This window comes from Diuraphis noxia, unplaced genomic scaffold, assembly GCF_037042655.1.
Source record: "Diuraphis noxia isolate RWA-SAM2 unplaced genomic scaffold, SU_Dnox_SAM2 contig0001, whole genome shotgun sequence".
In the NCBI taxonomy this organism is placed as follows: Eukaryota; Metazoa; Arthropoda; class Insecta; order Hemiptera; family Aphididae; genus Diuraphis; species Diuraphis noxia.
This window is the reverse complement of record NW_028301711.1, coordinates 40793815-40818104: the sequence shown is the minus strand read 5'-3', so window position 1 is coordinate 40818104 and position 24290 is coordinate 40793815. Positions and strand designations below refer to the sequence as shown.

General features: G+C 24.2%; 2 protein-coding genes across 6 annotated transcripts; both read left to right on the top strand.

Moving 5' to 3' along the window:
- The first annotated feature begins 252 nt into the window (after window positions 1-252).
- Window positions 253-11059, top strand: LOC107161536 (protein FAN-like). Of its 3 annotated transcripts, none has more exons than XM_089216385.1 (18): window positions 253-446; window positions 1549-1743; window positions 2033-2126; window positions 2185-2298; window positions 2412-2594; window positions 3164-3235; window positions 5482-5675; window positions 6049-6211; window positions 6292-6446; window positions 8284-8462; window positions 8535-8666; window positions 8788-8961; window positions 9047-9332; window positions 9395-9625; window positions 10009-10097; window positions 10187-10328; window positions 10463-10572; window positions 10762-11059. In XM_089216385.1, exons 3-18 carry the CDS (start codon window positions 2085-2087, stop codon window positions 10860-10862), a joined length of 2367 nt encoding a protein of 788 aa, XP_089072511.1. In that variant the 5' UTR covers window positions 253-446; window positions 1549-1743; window positions 2033-2084; the 3' UTR covers window positions 10863-11059. The 3 variants fall into 3 exon arrangements, with proteins under 3 accessions (XP_089072511.1, XP_015363465.1, XP_015363466.1); XM_015507979.2 differs by lacking the exon at window positions 253-446 and adding an exon at window positions 861-1043; XM_015507980.2 differs by lacking the exons at window positions 253-446; window positions 3164-3235 and adding an exon at window positions 861-1043.
- A 2788-nt stretch (window positions 11060-13847) lies between these two features.
- Window positions 13848-21274, top strand: LOC107161517 (uncharacterized). 3 transcript variants are annotated; one of them, XM_015507949.2, is made up of 7 exons: window positions 13848-14163; window positions 16794-16885; window positions 16956-17040; window positions 18258-18361; window positions 19781-19977; window positions 20051-20186; window positions 20597-21260. In XM_015507949.2, the coding sequence occupies exons 2-7, from the start codon at window positions 16813-16815 to the stop codon at window positions 20674-20676; spliced, it is 675 nt and encodes a 224-aa protein (XP_015363435.1). In that variant the 5' UTR covers window positions 13848-14163; window positions 16794-16812; the 3' UTR covers window positions 20677-21260. The 3 variants fall into 3 exon arrangements, with proteins under 3 accessions (XP_015363435.1, XP_089073166.1, XP_089073167.1); XM_089217040.1 differs by lacking the exon at window positions 13848-14163 and adding an exon at window positions 15450-15595 and having other exon boundaries at window positions 20597-21267; XM_089217041.1 differs by lacking the exon at window positions 13848-14163 and having other exon boundaries at window positions 16801-16885; window positions 20597-21274.
- The last annotated feature ends 3016 nt before the right edge of the window (window positions 21275-24290 follow it).

Sequence of the window (24290 nt, the reverse complement as noted above, 5' to 3'; positions counted from 1 at the left end):
GAAAAATTGATTAAAATGAATGAAACATTATTACATTAAACCAGTTTTTAATTAAATCTACTTTATTTTATTTTTGTATAAAATATTACGATTTAAAATGTGCATCGACTCACAGCCAAAAGGAGTTCAAGTAATTGTCATTATACTTGGTGAAAAATATTGATAAGATACTGAAAGGCTAGAAAACACAATTAGATTCATCTACTCATGAGTCATGACTCATGACTGAATAAATATAGCCATCATGCTACTACTGTAATTATTTACATATCGATATTATCCGTAAGCCACAAGCCCACAACAATAATTAAAATTAATTTGTACAATAAGCTCAATACTTATAACATATAAGTGATATATCTGTACAAGTAGTGCCAAGTACATCTTATTAAAACGTGCAAAGTAGTAATACGTAGTTCGTCTGTAATGTAGTAGTCTGTAACAAGGTAATAAAATTAATATGTGATTGTAATAATATTATGATTTGTTATGAAGTTTGTTATACTTAAAGATAAGACATCGGAAAATGATAAATAATAAATATCTGATTCACTATGATTGTTATCTTATAAGAAAAACATTTTGATTAACTAATTCTAAATCTTAATTCTTTTTAGTACAATAGGTTAATAGTTGTGCCGTTCGTGGTATTAAGTAATCTGTATGACAAAATATATATTATTTAGTTTATCGTTTATCATAACAACCGGTATAAACTTCAAACTGTAATTAATATTAAATTATACCTAATTAAAATTTTAATTATAAGTATTATATATTATTATGTAATATGGAAGTGGTTTTTGTGAATCGTATTTAATAAATAATTGAGTTACAATATTTATACTCTTTGTTGGTAGGTTTACCGAGACTAAAAATATTAATTTTAAACAATTATTGACTTCATAGTTATTTAATTATATTACTATTACGTCTTAAAAATAATCAGCAAACAATGTATTGTCAGATACTCATAAGTATATTACTTTAAAATACAACCGGTATTTTGTTTTTCCTCGCTATACCATGGAAAAGAAGGAAAGGTAATTATTTGAAAAATGAATTATCTAATTTATGATAGAAAGGAAGGCAAAAAAAATCGACAGAAGATTTGGCTGCAAAAGGCTTGGTTGCAGAAAATTAGACAACTAACTACAATTTCTGTGGGTAGTTGTTGAATTGTTTTAATCTCTAATCTCTAGTTGTTCCAGGAGCTAGCTGTTATAGGACTAGACTATATTGGAACTATTGTTAAAGCAATTATATACTGGGCCTTTCATTCTATCGTAATATTTTCTGTCATTATTGACCTATTGGCCCTACCACCATTTGTTAGTTGACTGTAAATTCAACTATTAAATTTAAATTTAAAATTGTATATTTTTAGATATTTCCAAGTATAATATAATTAAATTGTTGGGTTATAAATTTATACTTAGTTGAATTATTGAAACATAAAACATAGTATATACCTACCTAGTGTAGATATAATATTATTAGATATTATTTACTTATAAAATATAAATAAACCAATGTATAATTCAATAGATTTTCATTGTTGCTGTTGGAACCTGGAGAGTACTATTTTGAAGATTACATAGCTTCATTAGCAATTACTGAGAATGACACATGGCTTAGTGGACGACTTAAAGTATGTTCATTATCACTAGTTTTTGATCCAAAAGATTATCATAAACCAATTTTAAAGATACCGTTTACACAATGTGGATCCATTACTAAGAGGTTTGTGATAGATTTTGAACACTTAGTTAAATATATACCTAGTATTTTTTTTTCAACTTATCTAATATTTTATATTTGTTATAACATTTAAATAATGTGTACATTTATAAATTGTTGTATACAAAGAGTAAAGAAATATGTTTGATATTGTCACTTTCAATGTTGTATTTAAACCTTAGATAACTTAACCAAATAATCAAATATCAAATCCATATGTTTGTAGGATAAAGCGTTTATACTTTCATTAATTTTATATTAATATTATTTTGTTTCATATCAATATAATTAGTTCAAATGAAGGTTCAAATATATTAAATATAATAAGCAAACAGCACATTGAAATGTTAGATCATAATGTGTTAGAACCCTACAAGTTTATTAATGTAAGTGTTTATTTGTCCATATTGAATACATTTTATATTTATATTTTAAATTTTCTAGGAATTATCACTATTCAGAATTGATTTAAAATATGCTCGAGTGGAGGAATGCTTGTCTCTTATATTACAACTACATCGAGCTTCTTCATTGCAAACTGCAGAACATAGACATATGGTAAATAATTAAATTTAAAAAAGATAGTTAATGTTATTTACTATTAAATTAATGAATTTAAATGTTATTTATTATACAATTTAATTATATTGGATATATTTGAATATTATTAGGCTGCAGCAATAGCATTTGGTAGACAAACACTTATTACATTTGACCCAACATGGTTAGAGTTGGGTGAAAATATAATAATGGAAGAAGTTGGTCAGAAAATAACACCTCTCAGTATAAACTCTGGGAGAATAGTATTGACTACTCTACATGTGTATTTCCAACCTTTCAACAATAATGAGGTGGTAAGTTAAATTTGAAATGTTTTAACTATTTCTTATGCAAATTTATGTGTGATTACTTTGTAAGTTATCGACCTGACAAATAAAATAACTTTTTTTCTGACTAATATTTAAAAATTTAGTTTTTATAGAAAAATTCAAAATAGCCCATTTATAAATTTATAATTAAATTATTAGAAAGTGTTTGATGTTTAAAACATCTTTTTTAATCTAATATATTATTTTTCACATTTTTAAACTTAACTTGAAACTCTTGAGAATTTTCAGATATAAATACATCTTTAATTATTTATTATTCATTAATTTTTATAATTTTTTTATTCATTTAACTAGCATCAATTTTTTATTTTTTATCTATCCCGTACACCTAAACCTGATTTTGATAAGTGTTATAAATGTGGTTTAGGTAAATATTTTTATACCTTAGAATAAAATATGTTGTATATCATTAAAATATTATATACAATTAACATTAACTTATAACACTGTTTGCTTTGCACTTGAATAAAATTATTAACATTCTATTTGTATGATAATAAGATTCTAAATTACGAATATTTTTATTATTTTAGACTTTATATTTAAAAATTAAATTGTCAGAAATAAAGCGAATCATTAAAAGAAGATTTCTGTTACAACAAGTTGTAAGTATTAATAAATTGTTAAACATAGTATTGTAATAATATTCATTTTTTGCAGCATATTGTTTAACTTGGCATTATTTTACATTTTCTAATTTAATCCTTAAAATAGTTCTTTAAGAAACTTATTTTTATAATATATAACAATCATTTTGTTTAATTATAATTTTTCTCTTCTTATTAATTAATTTAATAACTGAGACGTTATAATAAAGGAAAATGTGTTGCTGAAATTCTTCACCATGAATCTTTTGATTAAGAGATTTTATAGTTTTCAGCCTAATCTTCATTGCATGGAAAATTGAATGATGAATCAGCTATCAATATTTCACATTAGTACGAATAAAAAATTACAAGAAAAGTAATTTAAAATTAAATTCATTTATTTATACAAAGCCAAATAAATTAGGAATTAATATTAAATTGCTAAGTATATTCTAATAAATGAGAATATTTCTAATTTCAATTGAAGTTAATGGTAGTAAAATATTAAAACAATATTATTATTTATAAATTTATATTATAGTTCATGATATGTTATTATTATTAATAAAATTTTACTTTTTAATTAAAATAAATAATCTATTGAAATTTTAATAATTTTTGAAAATAATGATAATTGTTTCAACAAATTATAACCTAACCTGTTCTTAGTTATGTGTATTATATCATTACATATTTATAGGATTGTTTTGTGTTAGTAAAACACAGTAAATATATGATAAATTTTGATGCTTAAGCTTTGAGTCTTTGTGTATGCTCAAAACATACATATAAAATACTTTATTTTTTAAGAGGACATGTCACCGAAACGTTTACACATGCAACGACCGAGAGGATGCGCTATTAGGTGTTTTCACGAACCGCAAGCGCGCTGCGTTTAAGTCACGTCTAGAACTCGCAATTTGAAACCAGCTGACGACGGTGTCAAGTGCTTTGTTGGAATCATATTTAAAAATGTAGTTTAGGATTTATAAATCTTAGAATAGGTGTATTATTTATCCTCACAGTATTATTTAATTAGATCACCATAAACTAATTAACAATTAAAAGGCATTAATGAGTTAACAAATTAAAAAGTTAAGTGAGTTTTCATTTATTTACCTAACTCATTAATTAATTAGCATTTATTTTAATTTAAAGTCAACTTATAAGTTTTTATATTCTCAATAAAGTTGATTTTTAATTGTTATGTTATTAAGTTAAATGTATTTGTTTATTATCATTTATATACATACATTTGTAGAATATAACAATTTTTTTATCTGCAAAAATAATCTTAAAATTTTTAAGAAGTTGATACATTACAGTGTAATTTTTTAAGGATGCAATTTTATGCTTAAATTATGCATATATTCACATTCTGATTTTCAAATGTTTTAAATATACTTGAAAGTTGAAAGTCATATTTTTAACTTTTTGAGTATTTATGTACCACTCAAAAATGATTTGATGACAATACAAATAAGAATTCCATTTTTCATTTTTAATTCCTGAATAGATATTTTCTTTGAGAATTTTTTGATGTATGTAATTTAGAGATTCAAACAGATAGTTTCCAAGTTATTTAACTTTGTGAACTAAGGAGATAATATATCTATGGTAAGGGGTTAAGTAGATAAAGTGGCTTAGACACTATGAAAAAGTTAGTAATTACTATTGATTTATACACATTAATAATTTCTAAAAAAAGGTATCAGTGTTATAAATTCTAAATGTAGGATTATATCTAGATTTTATTATTGTGAAATAATTTTTTAGGGATTATTATCTTTAGCATAAACTTCTTAATAGCCCAAGAACTACTCCTTAGAATTTTGATTGATAAGCATTAACATTTTCTAGAGTCATTCACTAAATAATTTACAGTATAAGGGTGGGCGGGAGTTGAATAAAATAAGCTTCATATAAGTTAAATTTATGGGATTAAAAACTTAATTTTTAATTTAATTTATGTGTTTATAATGTCTCAATGTTAATGAAAAAGTGATAGCCTACAGAGTTAAGAAAATTAATTTAATTTCTAGTCTTGCTAATCAATGTAAATATATGTTTTATTATTTATTTATTATAGTTACAGTTTTACACAACTTTTGTTCCATTGTATTTAGTGTTTATTTATATTTTACAAAGTAAAACATATTTATTTGCTTGTAGAAATGTAAAATGTGTAGATTAATTATAAAAGCATCAATATATTATTATTTTCATAGAAGTATAACGTATATATTTATGACATTTTATTTTAGGGCTTAGAATTTGAATATGAAATCAATAAACAACTTTACTTGACATTCAAAAATACTGAAATACGAGATAATTTTTATGATAATTCATTAAATCAGTCAAAATTAAAAATGGAAAAACGGGAAAGATGCATCATGACACTGAAATGGCAAAACGGCGCTTTGTCTAACTATGATTATTTATTGTACTTAAACAGGTATTTATTTATATTTTACAATTAAAAAAAAAAATGTATACATATATTTATATAGGTTTACAAAATTAATATTTCACGACATCATTTGTATTCTAATTAAATATTTTATAATAAATATGGAATATTATTAAGTATATTACACTCAGTTTTAAATCTTAATTTAATATTTTCATACCATCAAAATGTGTACAAAAATAATATATTTTTATTTGTTTGCTATTTGGTATTTGCTATTTGCTATTTGCTACTATATATTATGTTTATTAAAATATATTAGATCAAAGTCATATATTTTATTTTATTGAAAATTAAATTGAAGTCGGTATTTATGCAGTAAAATGTATCAAGTAAATTAATTTGTATTATATTTTAGTTTGGCTGATAGAACTGTTAATGATCTGACACAGTATCCTGTTTTTCCGTGGGTTGTAGCAGATTACTCATCACCTACCCTAGATTTAACTAACTCAAATACATTCCGTGATCTTACTAAGCCTATTGGTGCCTTGAATCCAGAAAGATTATTAAAACTCCAGGTCTTAAACAAAACTAACATTAGATATTACATAATATGATTTGTGCATGTATTTATTAACTAAGGTACTTCATTTTATAGGATAGATACAATGAAATGAATGCACCTAAATTCTTATATGGATCTCATTATTCAACTCCTGGATTTGTTTTGTTTTATTTAGTACGCAAATATCCTCAATACATGTTGTGTTTGCAAAATGGTAGATTTGACCATCCAGACCGAATGTTTAACAGGTATTTTACTTTATAGTTAATAAGGAATATCTATCTTTTTCCAAGTTCTTAAATAGTCAATTAACCCATTTAAGTTGTAAATTAATGTTTTAAATAATTAAATAGTTACTTAAAAAAAATTGTATTTAATAATATGTAATGATTTCCATAATTCTTAATACTTAAAAGTTAAAATAACTATTACTTAACTATAACTGCATTCATATTCCTTAAGACGTGACATAGTTAATATTCTGCCTGCTAAGCAAAATTGCTGCATAAACCAATTAGTAAGATTTGATAAAAAAAAATATATTTTTATCTATGTTCTTAAGACCTTAAATATGCGCGATTTATTTGATTTAGTATTTAGGTTAAATATTTATTAATATTTCCACAAAAATATAATGGTATATTAGTAAAAATATTTTTATCAATATTTATTGCCAAACAACAGTAATTTTAATTTTATTATTTAGCAAATAAGTGGTACAAATCTTTATTCAAGAAGTAAAAATACTATTAGATAGTTATTCTTATATAAGTGTCATTTTGATAAGTAATTATAAGCCTTATAATTTTATGACTAAAATTGTCAGCATTAATTATACTATATTTAAAAATGTTATAAGTTATTACCTATTTTGAATTATTATCACAAACTTAAATTATTTTTTATTATTCATATTTAATTAAAATATGTCATACTTATTAAATTTTTATTTAATTCATAAATATTTTTTTTTCAAAATTGTCTCCCATTTTGTAGACAGGCTTAATCTTAAGTTTTTGAGAATGTTGTTTCATTTTTCTACAGGAATGCAACAAGGTTCATTCAATGGTTGAAGTGCAGTCATTCCAGATATTTTTCATTAAAAATCAAGCTCTGAATATTCCTCTTCATTAAAACATTTATCTCAAACAATTTTTATAACCACAACATCTTTTAGTAAAATGTGGTTTGTTGATTTACTAAGTTTTTGTGGTGATTTTAAGTTGATCCATTCATAAAAAACAATATAATTCATAATTTAATTTTTATTTAATGATATTTTAATACTAGTAATTCTCTGTATACTTTTTATTAGGCGTGGAAGAAATTTATTTTCCGATCGTAAATAAACATTTCTTGTGATTCTTTGAATAAAGTGATTTAGAACTTGCATTTGGAGTGAATATAATATTAAAAAAGAACAATCAGATCATAATTATTTTAATGCCATCCTCAAAGAAAAATAATACATTTTCCAATTATCAATAAAAAAAAATAATAGCTTAAAAATCAATAATATGTAATGCTAAAATTGAAAAAAAATTATGCTTATAAATTAATAAAATATTTTGTTTACTCAAACAAAAAATGTTATAAATGGTAATATACATACAGCAACACTGAATATATTTTAATGTAATTGTTACAAAAAAAATATTTACATTTTTATATTTATCAGATATTGTAGCTAACTCTTTTCTTCAAGTTACGGTTCTCTTGCTTAGTAAGCAGTATTAGAGTGTGTTGAAATAAATTGATTTTAGCTTTTTTTTTTGTTCTGTTAAAATGTAATAAAAATTAAACAGGTCTGTCATATGTGTATCTATATCTACTTCATACCAAGAATAAAAGTTTCCATAATCACCAACAATAATTTTGATTTCCCTTCATAAGAGAGTAACATAATCCAATGTCAGTGACATTGTTGGAAACATATGTTTTGATATAATTAGGAATGTATCCTACTTTGTCTGGGTAATAAGACACTAAGACATCAAACAAATTTCTGTGTATTATTCTCTTAAACTGAATCATTGATTATGAGATACATTTATTTGATAATTCATAATTTTTTTTTTTTTTAAGTATGTCAGATACTTGGAGAAATGTGTTAAACAATATGTCAGACTTTAAAGAGCTAGTTCCTGAATTTTATGACACTGATCAGTGCTGTGATTTTTTAACTAATAAATATGCTATTGATTTTGGAACCAGGCATGATGGTCGCAAAGTTGGTGACGTTGAACTTCCACAGTGGGCAAATAGTAAATCAATGTTATATACTTTTTATATTTTAAAAATTATTAAATTATTTTATTTTATTTTTATTCAATCAGGTCCTGCAGACTTTATTTCTAAATTGAGACAAGCTTTAGAAAGTGATTACGTGTCTAATCATATACATCATTGGATAGATCTTATTTTTGGTTTTAAACAAAACGGACCAGAAGCAATTAAAGCAAATAATGGTATAGTCTATTCAAATAAATTACATTAAATTACAAAATGTTTAAAAAAAAATTAGATTAAAGTGTCACATTAGATTCACATCATATATTAATCATCATTATAATATTGTTTTATTGTTAGTGTTTTACTACTTATGTTATGAGGGAGCTGTTGATTTAAACAATATACGAGACTGGAATCAAAGACATGCATTAGAGGTACAAATTATGGAGTTTGGACAAATACCAAAACAGATATTTGAAAAGCCACATCCACCCAAAACATGTTTATTGATTAAAGATTTCCAAAAGCTTGGTAATATTGTAGTTTATTTTACTATTGTACTATTAAATATTAGTTAACAATTTTCACTATTAATTGATTTAATATTTTTTATCAGGAATTTTATCTAATATAAAACAGTATTGGAATTGGAAAAATTTGAGTGTTTTAAAACTATTCACTACAACTAAACATAGAGATATAGCTACAAGTGTAAAACTTAGTGAAGACTTGCAAACAGTTTGGTCAGTTGGATATGATGCTATGCTAAAAGTTCATTGCATATCAACCCAGAAACAAATTAGAAGTGTTATCGTACAGGGTTTTCCTGTTAAATTTAATGATATAATTTTACCATCAATTTATACATCAACAGCGCTGATTGCTACTATGCATGGCTCTTTGTAATTAATATAATCTCATATAGGAAATAATGATGAACTAATAATTATTTTTTAATCTATAGGATTGTTTATGATATTGACTGTTGTCGTATTACTGATGATTTTAGAGCTCACGAAGATTCTATATCTTGTTTAGCTTGGTCTAAAACCGGATACTTAATAACTGGTTCTTTAGATTGTACTGCACGTATTTGGAAGGCTCCACAAGCCCCTTGGACCAAAATTGAATTGATAACTTCACTCAAAGCTGAACTGGAACATGAAAATAAAGTCACAAGTTTAGCTCTTTCTGAGTGAGTGCTAATAATATTTTTACAGACAAAAGAAAAAAAAATTATGTTTTGTGGAAGAGAATTGTATTTAATCAGTTTGTTAATTGAAAAAGTAATCTTTCTCTGATTCCCTTTATATTATGATACCTTAATTCAACAGTTCAAATACAAAGTATGTTGCCTAAAACTATATAATATAATATACAAAATAGGTTATAATATATTTTTGCTAAGACAAAATAATGCATATTTCTACTAAAAAAATATGTGGCATTTAAACATTGTTACTTTATTGTAATATTTTTACAATATATTCATTAACATCTTTAACAATAAAAACATATTTTTATTACTATTATAATTATTTAATTTTATAGTTTAATTATAATATGCATATGTTACAGGGACAATAAATTATTGGCAACTGGGACTAATGTAGGAGAAATTTTTCTGTGGTCATTTCTTGACTATTCATTTATACAACAATTACCAGGTATACCTAAGTAAATGCCATTAATCGCTATACCTAATTTGTATAAAACTACTAAAAAACCACAATGTCTGGTATTATTTGTATTACAGGACATTCAGAGAATGTAAATAAAATAAGTTTTAGTCGTGATTGCTCAAAACTTCTTTCGTGTTCGGATGATTGCTGTTTCAAAGTGTTTGATTCTGATAGTGGATTAGAACTTTACTCCAATACACTTAAATGTCCATTAAAGTAAAATATTTCTCTTTGTAAATCTACTTTCATATTCATTAGGGCTAATTCAAGTCTAAAATATGTAAAAATGTTTTTATAAGTTACGTAATTATAAGCTTAATTATGAATAAATTAAAAATTATATTTTATAGAACACTAGCATGGGATGGATATCATGTTTTTGTTGGTGGTGAAAATGGAATGTTGTATTTGTGGGACTTAGAAAAATTTGAACTTATTTGTAAAGTCAAGGCACATTCTGGTAAATAGTTAAATATTTGTTACTTTATATTTAGGATAATGAAATGTAGTTGATAAATAATAATAGATAGCATTAAAATAAAATACATAAAAATATTCTACTGCCTATAATTTAATTTCTAACAATAATATTTATATCTGTACAATTTAAAAATAATTGTATTATTAAATTATTTTTGAAATATTTAAGGTGGATTATTTGATATCGATGTTTCTAATGATGGAAGTATGATTGCTACTGCTGGTACAGATTGTTTAGTACATGTATGGAAAACATCTTTTGATATTTAAGAATTCTAATGTTAGTATTATTACTAATTAAAAAATGTAATACATCTTTTATTTTTTGTTAAACCTAGTTTATATAAATATACTTAAACATCTGTTGATGTGTACTCATAACTTTTTCATTTATTAAATAATAAAATATTTTTTATAAAGATTGTTATAAATTTTAAACATTGTATTAAATATATACTATAATATAATGTGTTTGTTACTCATTTAAATTCATAGATGTGTGCGTGGATTTTTTTAGTTTTATAAATTTATAAAAAAAAAAGATATTCTATTTATGTCTAACTGGTATTCCGAATTTTAATCCAAATATCAAATTTATTATTATTTCATTGAACTTCACTACAAAGATAAAGAATCCAATAATATTTCAATAAAAGCAATTTAAAAATATCATATTTCTAAACAATATCATGTCTGTTCAATTATAGCTAAACTATTTAAGTACTGCAATAAAAAATTATTATTGACTATGCTCATTATTGTTTACGCAATGGTAGAAAATAAATAGTTAAAAATCAAGTTTTTATAGACTTTTAATATGGTAATTGATAAAGAAGACCAAGCAAAAAAAGAAAATCTTAGAATTTAAAATATATTTATTAATATCCACAAAACAAAAAAAAAGAAATATAAATTATTTTTTTATAATATTTTTTATTTATTTTAATCACCATTAACTTACTGCAAACCTGTAAAAAAGCTAATAAATCTTAATTGTCAATTTTTTAAATCATTTGATATTTAAATATAATAAAAAGTCTTTAAAAAATGTATTAATGATTTTATACGTTTTAATCACGAGCAAATTTTAATTTATTTTTAAAAGTGTTTTTCACGCAATTTATGCAAATAAAAAAAACATTTTTTTTTTTTTATTGTTATATTCAATTTTAATATATTTTAGATTCTGACTAATCTAACCATGATGCAGTGACGCCGAGGTCCATTTCAAATTATGTTGCGAAATTATAATTTTTTATACAAATACCTACCACCTAAAGTTGTTTTATGATACACATAATATGTATATACATATATATAATATGTATATATAAATTGTATATTATATAACATCTTCATATTATATTAACTAATTATAGCTAGATGGACAGGCTAAAACTATTGATCTTGGATTGTATGGTATTACTTTAGATATTGGAGAGTTAAGTGTAGGTAATATGTATTCAACAAGACAACAAATACTTTATTTTTACCACAAAAAAATAAATATTTTTTATATGTAGTTAACTATAAAAATAATATAGTTTTGATATTATAATAGAACATAAATCATTTAATTCTTATTAAAAACTAAATTAATTTAAGGCTTTTGATAATAATGTACATTTTGTGGAAAAGTATTGTATAATTCTTTCAGTGTTTGGTTCACAGTCTTGCTCACACGTAATTTTCATTAAATTTTCCAATCTGTCTTCCGTCATAGTACTTCTTAATTTGGTTTTAACAAGTATTAACTTCGAAAACGAGCGCTCAACACTGCAGCTAGATACCGGTAATGTAACAGCAATTTGTAGTAATGTATATGAACTTGGAAATACACTTCTTAACTGAAGTATACAAAATAACTGAAATAACTTGTTCATACTTCCTGCGTTTTCAATATTAGTTCTATCACTGATAGATGCTTCATTTTCATCGTCACTTTCATTTTGATCAAAATCATCAAACAACTCTTCATTTTCATCAGAAGTCTGATTAGGAGTTTCGGTATGAATGTATTCTGGCAGAGTCACTGTTTTTTCAAGTTCTAAATAGTTTTCACAAAAATCAATATAATTCCTAATATTGTAGTATTTGTATTTGTGACACTAATATGATTACAATTTGATAGTTTTCTTTTTTTACCACATGACTGTAAATGCCGAGTCCAATTGGTTTTATTCAGTGGCGCCGAAGTCAGTTTTTAGAGGTATTGCAAAGCATACCTGCAAAACAAGACCCCCACCCACCTACATTAGGTTGAGCGACTGCCCCTCAATTTTTTTCCACTCATCTATCTATAATTTTAACAACTAAGAGTTATAAGTACATTTAAAGATTTCCAGCAGGGTCGTATTAAGGGGGATAGTAGAGTAGGTATATAAACCGATAGCATAGTGGGCCGACACTCCCCCCCCCCCGGAAATTACTCTATTGTTGGCGTTTAGGTTTATGGTTTATCCTAATTCATAATGTTAGCTATGATGATAAATAAAATAATTTATAACTTTCATAAATTAAAATAATTTTAGCCAGTGTGTTTCGTAGGCTTATTACACCCACCCACTCTTAATAGGTATTGCAACTGCAATACCTGGACATAGCGATCGGCGCCACTGATTCACTCTAATATTTATAAGTACCTACTTTTAATCCTTAGTTATAAACACAAACATTTTTATGATTTTTCAACTTCAAAATTATTCGCAATTTTTCACGTTTTTGACAGATTACGTAAAAAATATTTTTCAATTGAATATATTTTAAACTCTAGATTTTAAAACTTCAGATTTTTCCATGCCCAATTTAATTTCTGTATTCTTATATCTGCATTTTTCTAACAATTTAGTTTTTGCTGTTAGTATGAATTTGGTTCAAGCCGACGATATTAACAAAGTATATTTAAATTTATAAAACAGATTATATAAATTATATTTATGTTTTATATTCTCCGTGGTATTACAGTAGCGAATAACGATAACAGTGGTCAGTGGTTTATTTACGCTATCGTACGATTTGAATTCCAAACAATCGATAGAGTGTTATTACTTTTGACCGCCGCCTCCCAAACACTGTAAGTTATTGGTTTAATTTCTAATAGCAAGTTCCGATAATACCATCGATACCAACAGCTGCTGATTACCAGATTCAACTCTGAATTATAATATTACTATTATATTTACCAATATAATATATAGGTAAAGGTAATCATCAAATTATTATTATTTATTATTTATTTGCCGATCGGCGATTTCGAATTTACAATGGGCACTGTAATGTTATCGAATGGCTATCGATAGCCGGTCTCCGATATCACGAATGATAATATTCAGAAAGCGAAATATGATTGTTGTGTTGTTCTTGTGGGAAATAACGTTAGTTGTTACTTGTTAGTTCAATTTGTCATTTTGTTAGTTAACTATTTTCTGATATGTCGTCGTAAATGCAGTTTTCGTAGTTTCAAGCTTTGTGCACCCAAATGGAAAACATTTGGCGTAACTATCAACCAGACTGTCAGATTTATCGATCTCACTATTGCATCACAACCCAGTGACAAACTCTCTTGTTTTAGGTGAGTATTAAATAGCCGTTCAGCGGATTCATTTAGATCTTATTCAGTTTTAAAGTTTTAGTATCTACTTATATGCTAAAACCTATTTATGCTGTAAGTTTATGCCAAATGATTATTCAGGGGATTATTTGTTTCAATGTTTCCTTAGCGTTGAATTGAAAGTGTTTTCAAGTTAATTATTCCTTTCTGTTGGTATATACCTACTATATAGTTTTTATCACAAGTCTACAGTAATAAGAGTTTCAGTTGATATTAATTTGTTAAAATGTTTATGAGTGAATTCACTCTTATTAGACTTTAAAAATATTCCTTTGCCAATTATGAATCAAGTGAAATTGTTAAGTGTATTTTCTGTAGCGTTTATAGTAGGTACTATATTTACATTCGGAACAAATTCACTTTAGCTGCCCATATTTTTTTTTAATTTCTTTTTACACAAAGATAATGTTTGAGATATTTTTTAGATCTACTACTTAAAACTAAGTTTTTATTTGAATACCTATCCTTTCCCTCCTTTTAGCTTAATTGCGTAAGTAATATTTAGGTACCATAGTATAGATCATATTATTTTGTAAATTTAAGTAACTTAACTATACATAATTGTACATTTTAATTGCTTTCCGTTCTATTTTATTTCTATATCATTATTTTATAACTCTTATTATTACTAAATTTTATATTATTATTATAATGCATATTCAATTATTATAAGTATTAAGTAATATTAAGTGGTTTTGCAATTAATTTCAGGTAAACAACAAGTAAATGAGTATATTGTAACCTTACCTGTTAAAGTAACATAAATATAGTATAGTAGTTTGCTTTGCCTACCAACTATAATTCCCAAATTTGATGACCTCTGAACGGCATTAATGTAGTATTCGGGTATTCCACGCATATGTATAAATTTAAAATCACAAACTTTGGAAGGTTATAACTTCCAAAATAATGGTTTCCACAAATTTTTATTAACACCATCGTTCATTACTAATTGAAATACATATGATTCCATAAAAATCTTAAAAAAATTCCTGGATATCTAAAGTGAAATTATGCCTTATACTCCTTATATTCTTTTACACACCTTAATAGTTTGATTATATTGTTATTTATTGATACTTAATAGTATTTTATATCATAACATTTAATATACTTATTTTTTTGTTTTATATTTTATGATAAATTGATGACCAATGCAAAAGTAAAATTATTGAAGATTGATATTAAAGTGACACCGATTTAAATGTCTTATCTCTGATAAATATTAATCATACATTAATTTTTTATTAATTTCCAGGTGTGATACATTATACCTATATTAATATAAAACCAATTCGGTGATTACAATGTTTAATATTTTTTTGGTTGGGGGTCAATAGTTCAATACCCTCAACTCAATATGTTACTGGATATACAAATATGTTCATACTAGGTACTTATACAATTATAATCTTAGTTACAGTATTGATAATTGAACCCAATTATTATATTATTTTATATTTTTTTTACTGATCTCGAGCCTGGTAACTATGGCCATTAGCAGTAGTGGTTATGGTAGGAATGAGCATGAAATCCGAATATTTGAATTATCAGAACATCCAGATATCATAATCTGGATTTGAATCAAATTCTTATCCAGATTTATGAATTTGCTTTTTATGTGACTTTAGGCTTGCAATTATTTTTAATGTACCAATGGTTAAAAAAATAATTTTATTTTATTATAATGAAAATTTAACAGTAAATTAATACTTATGTTTTATGATATCACTGGTATTTAAAATGTGTTCAAAATTTGGTATACATTTGTCCGAAAATTACATTATAGAATTAAAATACTATTAGATTATAAAAATGTGTCATTGAACAGCAAATTCAAGTTGAATGATTTGGATAATCTGTGAAATGTTGATTTACTAAATCTAAATAATTTGGATTTTTGAAATCCGGATATACCCCCCTTCCCTTCCTTCTTTCGAAGCGATGGTTTGTACGGTTGATATGATTGGTTCAAATACTTGTATGTGTTGCAAGGATTTGCCACTATGAATTTTGGTGGTGACCATCTGGGAATTATTAGTAGCGACTGGTGTTGGCACAACTGCACAAGGCACTTCAATGACTGAAGATATCCTGTCATATTTTTATATTTATCTATGATCATTCAAGTATTTTTCATTTTAACTAAGGAATAATTTAAAGCTGATTTTTTTTGTCAGGGGAAAAATATAAAAAATCTGAGTATTGCTTACAACTACTGAACAATTTTGATTACTGTATAATTGAGTATTTTTTGATTTATTATGTATAAACATTTGTTGATTCCCTGATTCCTAATAACAAATAGAAAATAAATCATAAAACAATAATTTATAATAAATATAAAAATTAATATTTATAATAATTCTCAAACCCGTGAAGTTTGAATAGATATCCAATGATTATTGACTGTGTATTGTGTACTTCTTTGCCTATATATTTATATATTTAGTTTTAGAAAATTGAGCTCATTAATCTTTATTAAGTTATGAATTTATAATCTCATAGTAACTTTTCAATAATTAAGCTATTATTTTACAAACTATTATATAATATAAATTACTTAAATGTTGATTTAACATATTTTTTAGTTGGTAGCTTTTGACAAATATGGGATTAGAAATGGATGAAATGCTTGATAACTCTCACCATAAAAAGTATTCTAGTGAATTAACTACTCAAGGTATGTTTATTGTATGTGATTTACTTATGTTCCATACTTTTATTAATTTAAAAATAATATTTTTGTTTAGAAAAAGTGATTATTAGAATAAAGAAGCAAGAGCCAGACGTTGACATTGAAGGTAAAGATTCATCCTCCGAACAAGAAGAAGTTGTGTAAGTTTCAATGCAATTGATTAAAAAACTACACAATTTAATTATATATGGTCTCAGAATTTATAAGATTTAATAATTATTATAAAAATAAAAATAGTAGAGTAAGCTATAGATTTGTTTTTGGATTGAGGATTTTGAATATAAAATTGATCGCTGGGTATTTTGATAATTTTAATTTGTAGTTCTATTTTTGTTAATTCACAATTCAGATTTGTTTTATTTTTCATAGATAGTAGTTCATAGGGAAATTAATATAAAAAAAAGTTTGTTTAATATTTATTTGTGGGTTCAAAGAGCTTTAACATTTTTTTTTTTTTTGTTAAATATAATTACACTTATTATTATATTTTAACTATATTTTATTTAAAGTTAAAAATATTTTAAACTTTATTAAATATTAAAATCAATATACTTTTATGAATATAAGAAAATATAATTTAGTGTTGTAAAAGACTGTAATTGAGTTTTGGTTAAGATTATTTTTACCTGAAAATTATATTAATATATTACATAAATACATTCTTTTTTTTTTTAATGTAGTCTTATGCTTTGTCTACTATCATTAAATTGTGTATGTTTTATCCTTTATATCCGATTTTGAAAGTCACGAGAAAAATAAAGGTTAAAAAAAAATTGTATTACAAAACATTAATTAAAATGATAAATAATAATAATTTTTTTCTTAAAATAATGTTCAGAATGATTGTATGTATTATAACTATAATATGTTAGCATACAGTTATTTAAATACTTGATCTAAAACGATTGAAATTTTGTTATTTTATGAAGCCCATATCATACCGCGTTGTATCGGTGAAGTTATATTTTTTTACTGTACTAGTTATGGTTTATATGAAACATATTTTGAGTGGGGCAAATCTGGGAACTTGGGAACATTAAATGTTTTTTATTTTTCATTATTTTTAAAACAACCTTGAATAGTATTGGCTATAAATTTGAAGATCAATTGAATTGAAAATGATATATTTTTATTTTTGTAATTATATAATCTTAAAAGTAATAAATAATAATTCATATAAAAAGACTATTTGTTCTTGTTGTTATTTTCCATATTTTAGTGAATATTATATTATTTTTTTATTCTATTTCAAGTTTTAATATGTTGTATAATAATTCTTTTAAGTGCTTTAAAACCAAATCTTTGTTAATAATAAATAATTAGACTATCTACAATAAAATATATACACAAATTATAGGTCATACACTTGCGAATTTGTTCAAAAAGTTGATGATACTGAATCAGAGTTGATCGATGTTTGTGATGAACCAATTGAATCTATTCGTCAAGATGAAAATTTTAGTAAGTTAATAGTTTGTTGTAAATTAATAATCTACCAACCCGTTTTAGTAGAATATAGTATGAAAAATATAATTTAGGTTAATTTTTTAAGCAACATATGAGACAAAAGAATCTAGGTAGTTGATTTATTGGAAAACTTTTTATTTTTTTAATCACTATTACTTAATTTATAATACCCACCTAATATCACTAAACCTATAAATCTTTGGTATTGAGTGTTAACTAGACATTTTGAATAATATTATATTTATTATTTATTATTATGAGTACTAAATTAATTATTGTCATTCATTACTGCTGTTTTTTCACAATTATAGAAGTAGAGTTACATTATAAAAATAATTTTTTTATATAGAAATAATAATTTTAGTTCATGGAGGATTGGTTAGTTGGTGTCCAAAAATTCTTGATACCATAGCTAAATCCAAATTATCTGAATCATTTAATGAATTATCACTTTTTAAGTAAATATATCCAATTTCAAATGATTTGTATTATATATAATATTTGTAATATAATTAAATTAACTGGTGGCATTTTTCATGGTTTTTAATATTTTAAAATTTCTTTAGTTTCTGACAACCTGAGAATGTTTATTTTCTCTATTTGATATCAATAATTTATAGATATTGATCTATAAATTATTTATATAATTAATTATATAAAATATCAATATTGATCAATTATTTGTACGGTATGTAAGTTTATTGGATTATTTTTGAATGCCTCTTCAATGTATAAGGAGTGCATTCAACGACTTATGAATTTGGAATGTGCAAGGTCAATACAGAATTTTCTAGCTTTTAAAATAAATATACCAGAAAACCCTAAGAAGTAAAAAAATATTGCATTCCCTGCTATGGAAAAATTTCTTATTTCTTAACAATGTATTTAATTCTCATGGACTGTTAGGACAGTTGAATTTTTAAGTAGTTGCTTTAATCCAAAAAAATAATTATATGTACTATTTTATTTTAACTACTTGTTTTATCAATATTGTTTATTTAAATTTTTAAACAGTCATTTTGGTCTAAAAATTGGTAAAAAATCATACTTAAATTAAAAAAAGGTGTTATCATTCTTTAAAAAAATTTAATTATAAATGTTGATTGATAATATGATAAGAAATAAATACTATTTTATTGTTAGAATAAACATTTTCATTTAGGTTGTATGTCAATTAGTTTTATTTGTTGTAATCATGTATACAATTAAATTGTAAATAAAATACATGACTTAGGTATAACCTTAGGTTGGTTATATTTATTAAATAAATACCTTAAATAGTTATTTAGTTATAACTTATTTTATAGTAAATAACTATTTTTTATTGCACGCAAATAAAATTAATACTTCAACATATTATTTTAAATTTATAAAATATAAAATGTATGTTGTAACAATTCATTTTAATATCAGTATATCCAGCTATAACTAACTCTGATGATGAAGATACCAATGATGTGACATGGCAACCACCATCTAATATTTTAACTCCTGGGGATCGCTTGACACGCAAACATAATAAGTATATGTATTCAAAAGTTGAAAAAACCGTATCAAAGAAAAATAAATGTAAAAATAATAAAAATAATGAAGTGACAATTAAACGTTTGGTATGTAATTCGTTAAATGGTGTCAATCATTGAATTATTATTTGTTTATGACCTTTTACTTTACTTCAATTAGAAAAAGAGTCATTTGTCAAAAAGTAAACAAGTCTTAGAAGACATAAGTGTTTCAGAACCAGCTACTGAATTTACAGATGAAACAACGATTAGTGAATCAATAACAAAAAAAAATTGTGATTCACTGACACCTAAAGGTAATACAGTCAATAATATTATGTCACTGTTTTGCATTTTTAATTTAGAGTAAAATGTAATACGCCACATATATATTCAAAACAAATATTTTGTAAACAGTATATTAAAGTTAAAATGCTTATTCTAATAGACACTACAGCCTTTACCTGTGTACATATGTACAAATCACAAGAGTTCTTAGTCGTCCTAAATATCCCATTAACTCCTTAAATAATCAATTTTTTGTTCATGAAATTTAAGACCCCCCAGACATTTTAATGAGTTTGCTAATATATGCTTTTGCGTGTTTAATGTTCAAAGTTATGAATTGAAATCCCAATTTGTTTTATTTTGTTATTTATGTTTGGTTTTAACTCATAATAATGTTTGTTTACAATAATTTTTATATTTTATTATGTTTGCCTTTTAGTTGGGAGGCCAAGAAAAGGTATGGCTACACCAAAACAACGCCTGGGGCGTATAATTAAAATACACAAAATGATAAAATAACTGCTCAGAAAAAATCAGAGTAGAATGTGTTTTCATATTTAAGTGCCAAATAGCTTATACTTTTAATAACCAGTAGTAACTTATAATGTTCCAATAAATTAATTGTATACAGAATTGTATATTGAATTCAAACTACTTAAAATCATTTTACATTTGTTCTCATTTTGTATAAATCAAAAATTGTTATCAAAATATATATTTTACTCTACACATTTTACCCAAAATAAAAATTGTATCAAATGTGTTTTGTTGAAATGTCCATTAATTAGTATTCCATTTCATAAAGATAACTTTTTATATAGTAAATTTTTATTTATTTTATTAATTCATTTATATAATGAATAAATTCAGCAATGATGTTTTTGACTAAATTTGCTTGTTGTAAATTTTTGAGGCTAAAAATAACGGACTGTATTTTATTAGGTTTTTAGATATTATATATAAGAATTTAAAACAAATTAGTAGTCCATTTATTAATTAAATTATTGTAGTTTACTTATCTTGTATAATTACAGAAACCTTACAAACTATTATAAAAAAAGACATTTTGAATAATAAAACAAATAAACTAGTTATTGTGTTTTTTTTGTAATAATGTTGTGCTCACTTTTATAATTTAAAATTTATTTTGTTATTTTTCTAATTAATAATAATAATTTATTGAAATTGAAATTGAAATTATATATTTATATATTTTATCATATTTATTTGAATGTATAAAGAAATATTGTATTTTAGAATAGCAATTGTCTTGAAGTAACATTATTTAGTTACAGTTTGTAAATATATTAATCTTATTAAATACCTACATTTATATTTTTATTATTATTATATTAATTTTAGAATTAAACACTATTTTTGTAATTTGTGTTTTATTTACACATTTATTTTGTTTGTTTTCATGTTTAGATAAGTACAAATTTTTATATGAAAGATTTATTAAACTATCTGTATTAAAAAATTGATTTTGATATTGTATTATAACAACATATTAAGCTTTATTAAAAAAATGATATTAATGATTTTAAACAATAACCTCGTCATGCAATTTAAAAAAAAAATAGGTGTTTAAAGTATACATTGGTGTACATGTAGGGGGATTATAATATATCTGTAGTTTTATTGTTACGCTCTAAATAGTATATAACTAATCAAATATTATAATATTTAAATCATTATATTGATAGGCGTTTGAAAAGTTTTGTTATAACTACTGGTTTTATTCATAGCTAATATAATAGTTTACTGTAGTGTATTTTTATATAAAAAGTTTTCTATATTAACTCTGGAGTTTTTTTAAAAAGTTATTTAAAGAAGAAGTTATGTAGAATCTTGTGTTAGGTTTTCTAACCTTAGGTATAAATCACAACAATTTTATGAATTTTAAACTTATTAATTCCATGCAAATTTTTGTGATTTTGACGTATTTCCTAAACATTTGAACTTTAAATGCTTATAACTAGGGAACGGATTTAAAATATAAGAAAAATGCCTTAAAAAAATACGATTTAACGCCTTAAAAAATGCTTTAACATTAAAAAATGCACTAAAAAAATGCCCTAAAAAACTTTAAAATTGGGTTTATATTCAATAATAACAAAATTTTGTATTTAAAACTTTTAAAAAAACATTATTATGAAAAATCTAATAAAAAATATTTAAATACAATACAACCTTAGTTAACCAATGTTTTCGGACATTCAGAAAAAAATGCAACTTGCATTCAAATCGGTTCCCTACTTATAACTAAAAATTGTGACTAACGAATTTTAATTTTAATTGGAATCAAAACTGGTAGGAAATGCAGCGAGTAATATGAAAAAATGGGGATTGAAAGATGATGGGAAATGCGAATGTGGTGGGGAGCAGGATGCGGACCATCTGTTTGTATGCCCACAATTACCGAATAAGTGTAGAAAGGAAGATTTTTTGACGCATAAAATAAAATTTCAGACAAAGCAATACAAATTGCGGCTTATTGGGAAGCGAAGGGAATATGAAGAATTGGAGACCGATACGACAAGAAGAAGATTTTAATTTTTTTTTACTACGATAAGAACAACTTATATTGAACCTTGCATTAAATTTTAAAGATTTTTGGGTAGGCAATTAATAAAAAAAAAATTGGAAAAATCGAAAATTTCAATTTTCTATAAAAGGATATAAAAGTCATAAATATTTTGAAAATGTAATCTTAAATAGATGATGTTTAAATAAACATTTGGTGAAATTCGATTTTGTTGAAAACTGATTATGCGTTAAAATTACCGTTTCTTTGTTACTTTTTTAGGGTTTTTCGGGTTTCCTGACGCTTTTGAAAACTACTCGACATTTTTTACTTTTGACCTGCCAAACTAGATGAATTTTCTTTTTCAAAGAGGAGTTGAAGTAAAAAATGTTTTATTTTTCATTATTTCTACTCCTAAGTGTATGATGACAGACAAAAAAAAACATACATCATAATAAAATTAATACCTTTCTCACTTCGTTCAGAATCTAATATTCAATAAATATAAAAAAAATATACATCACTATATTTTATATTACACTAAAATTAAAATTTTTTACTAAGATAATATAATTATTTATGAATTTAGTACTTTATTTGAATATGCACTAAAAGCCTAATAATAAAAAATTTCTTGGTAAAAAGTTATTTGTTATTTCAAATAATTTTGTTTTTTTTATTCAATTTTCTATGTCCCTACATGTATACTAATACTAAGTACATTTATCTTCATTCGAGTGTTTAATTGTTGTCCTCGATTCACGAGAAATATTTACCTATGCTAGATTTTTGATAAACTTTCAAAATATGCTCTAAAAACTTAGAATTCGATCACAAACATTGTGAAATGTGTTGAGTACTTTTTAAGCATATGATAAAGTCAGTTGAAAAAATTATGTAAATGTTGTTCTATTTATAAGTAAAATTTTAATAGTGGGAAATGTATTTGATTAAAGTTGTTTTAATTAGGCTCAACAATAAGTACATAAATATTGTTACTAAACAATTTGGTAATTGTTATTTATTTGTTGTTTTAAGTCTTGAATAGTAAGCATTATTGACTAAATTCAATATTCAGTCTCTTAACTAAACAATATAAAATTATGCTTAACTATTTTAAATTCAATAAAAACCACTTTGAGGATTCCAATGTCACATTTTAAAAACTTAGATACAAAGGTAGCTAACCTAGGTATTTTATTTCTTATAGTTTTCTGTATCATGGCCTCGTGGGTTACATTTTTTAAATCGGGTAAAAACCTAACAACACTTAATAGTAATCATATTTTATTTAAATAATTATTTAGATCGCCAAATGATTATAGTACATTAATACAATACATCCGTTAAAGAATTTTCACACAATAATTTGTATCAAATGCCGGCCATCGTCCACACGTTACAAATCGATACGAATCGATACGTATCGATACACTCAGATGTTATCTTCCTTTGAATAATATTATTGTTGTCTTTTTTATGTGAAGGGGATTGGTGGTACAACAAACTAAATTAATGATACGACAAATACACTTAGGTAGGCGGTAGCACAGTAACCGGGTAACACGCTGCAGTAGTAGTTTATGTTGGCGGGTGGCGTTGCGCA

Coding starts and splice junctions, on each gene's coding strand:
- LOC107161517 (XM_089217041.1), top strand. CDS start 16,813: ATGGGATTAGAAATGGATGAAATGCTTGATAACTCTCACCATAAAAAG. Junction 17,041..18,257: donor TCCGAACAAGAAGAAGTTGT/GTAAGTTTCAAT, acceptor CACAAATTATAG/GTCATACACTTGCGAATTTG. Junction 18,362..19,780: donor TCGTCAAGATGAAAATTTTA/GTAAGTTAATAG, acceptor TTTTAATATCAG/TATATCCAGCTATAACTAAC.
- LOC107161536 (XM_015507979.2), top strand. Junction 2,299..2,411: donor CTGCAGAACATAGACATATG/GTAAATAATTAA, acceptor GAATATTATTAG/GCTGCAGCAATAGCATTTGG. Junction 8,463..8,534: donor ACTTCCACAGTGGGCAAATA/GTAAATCAATGT, acceptor TTATTCAATCAG/GTCCTGCAGACTTTATTTCT.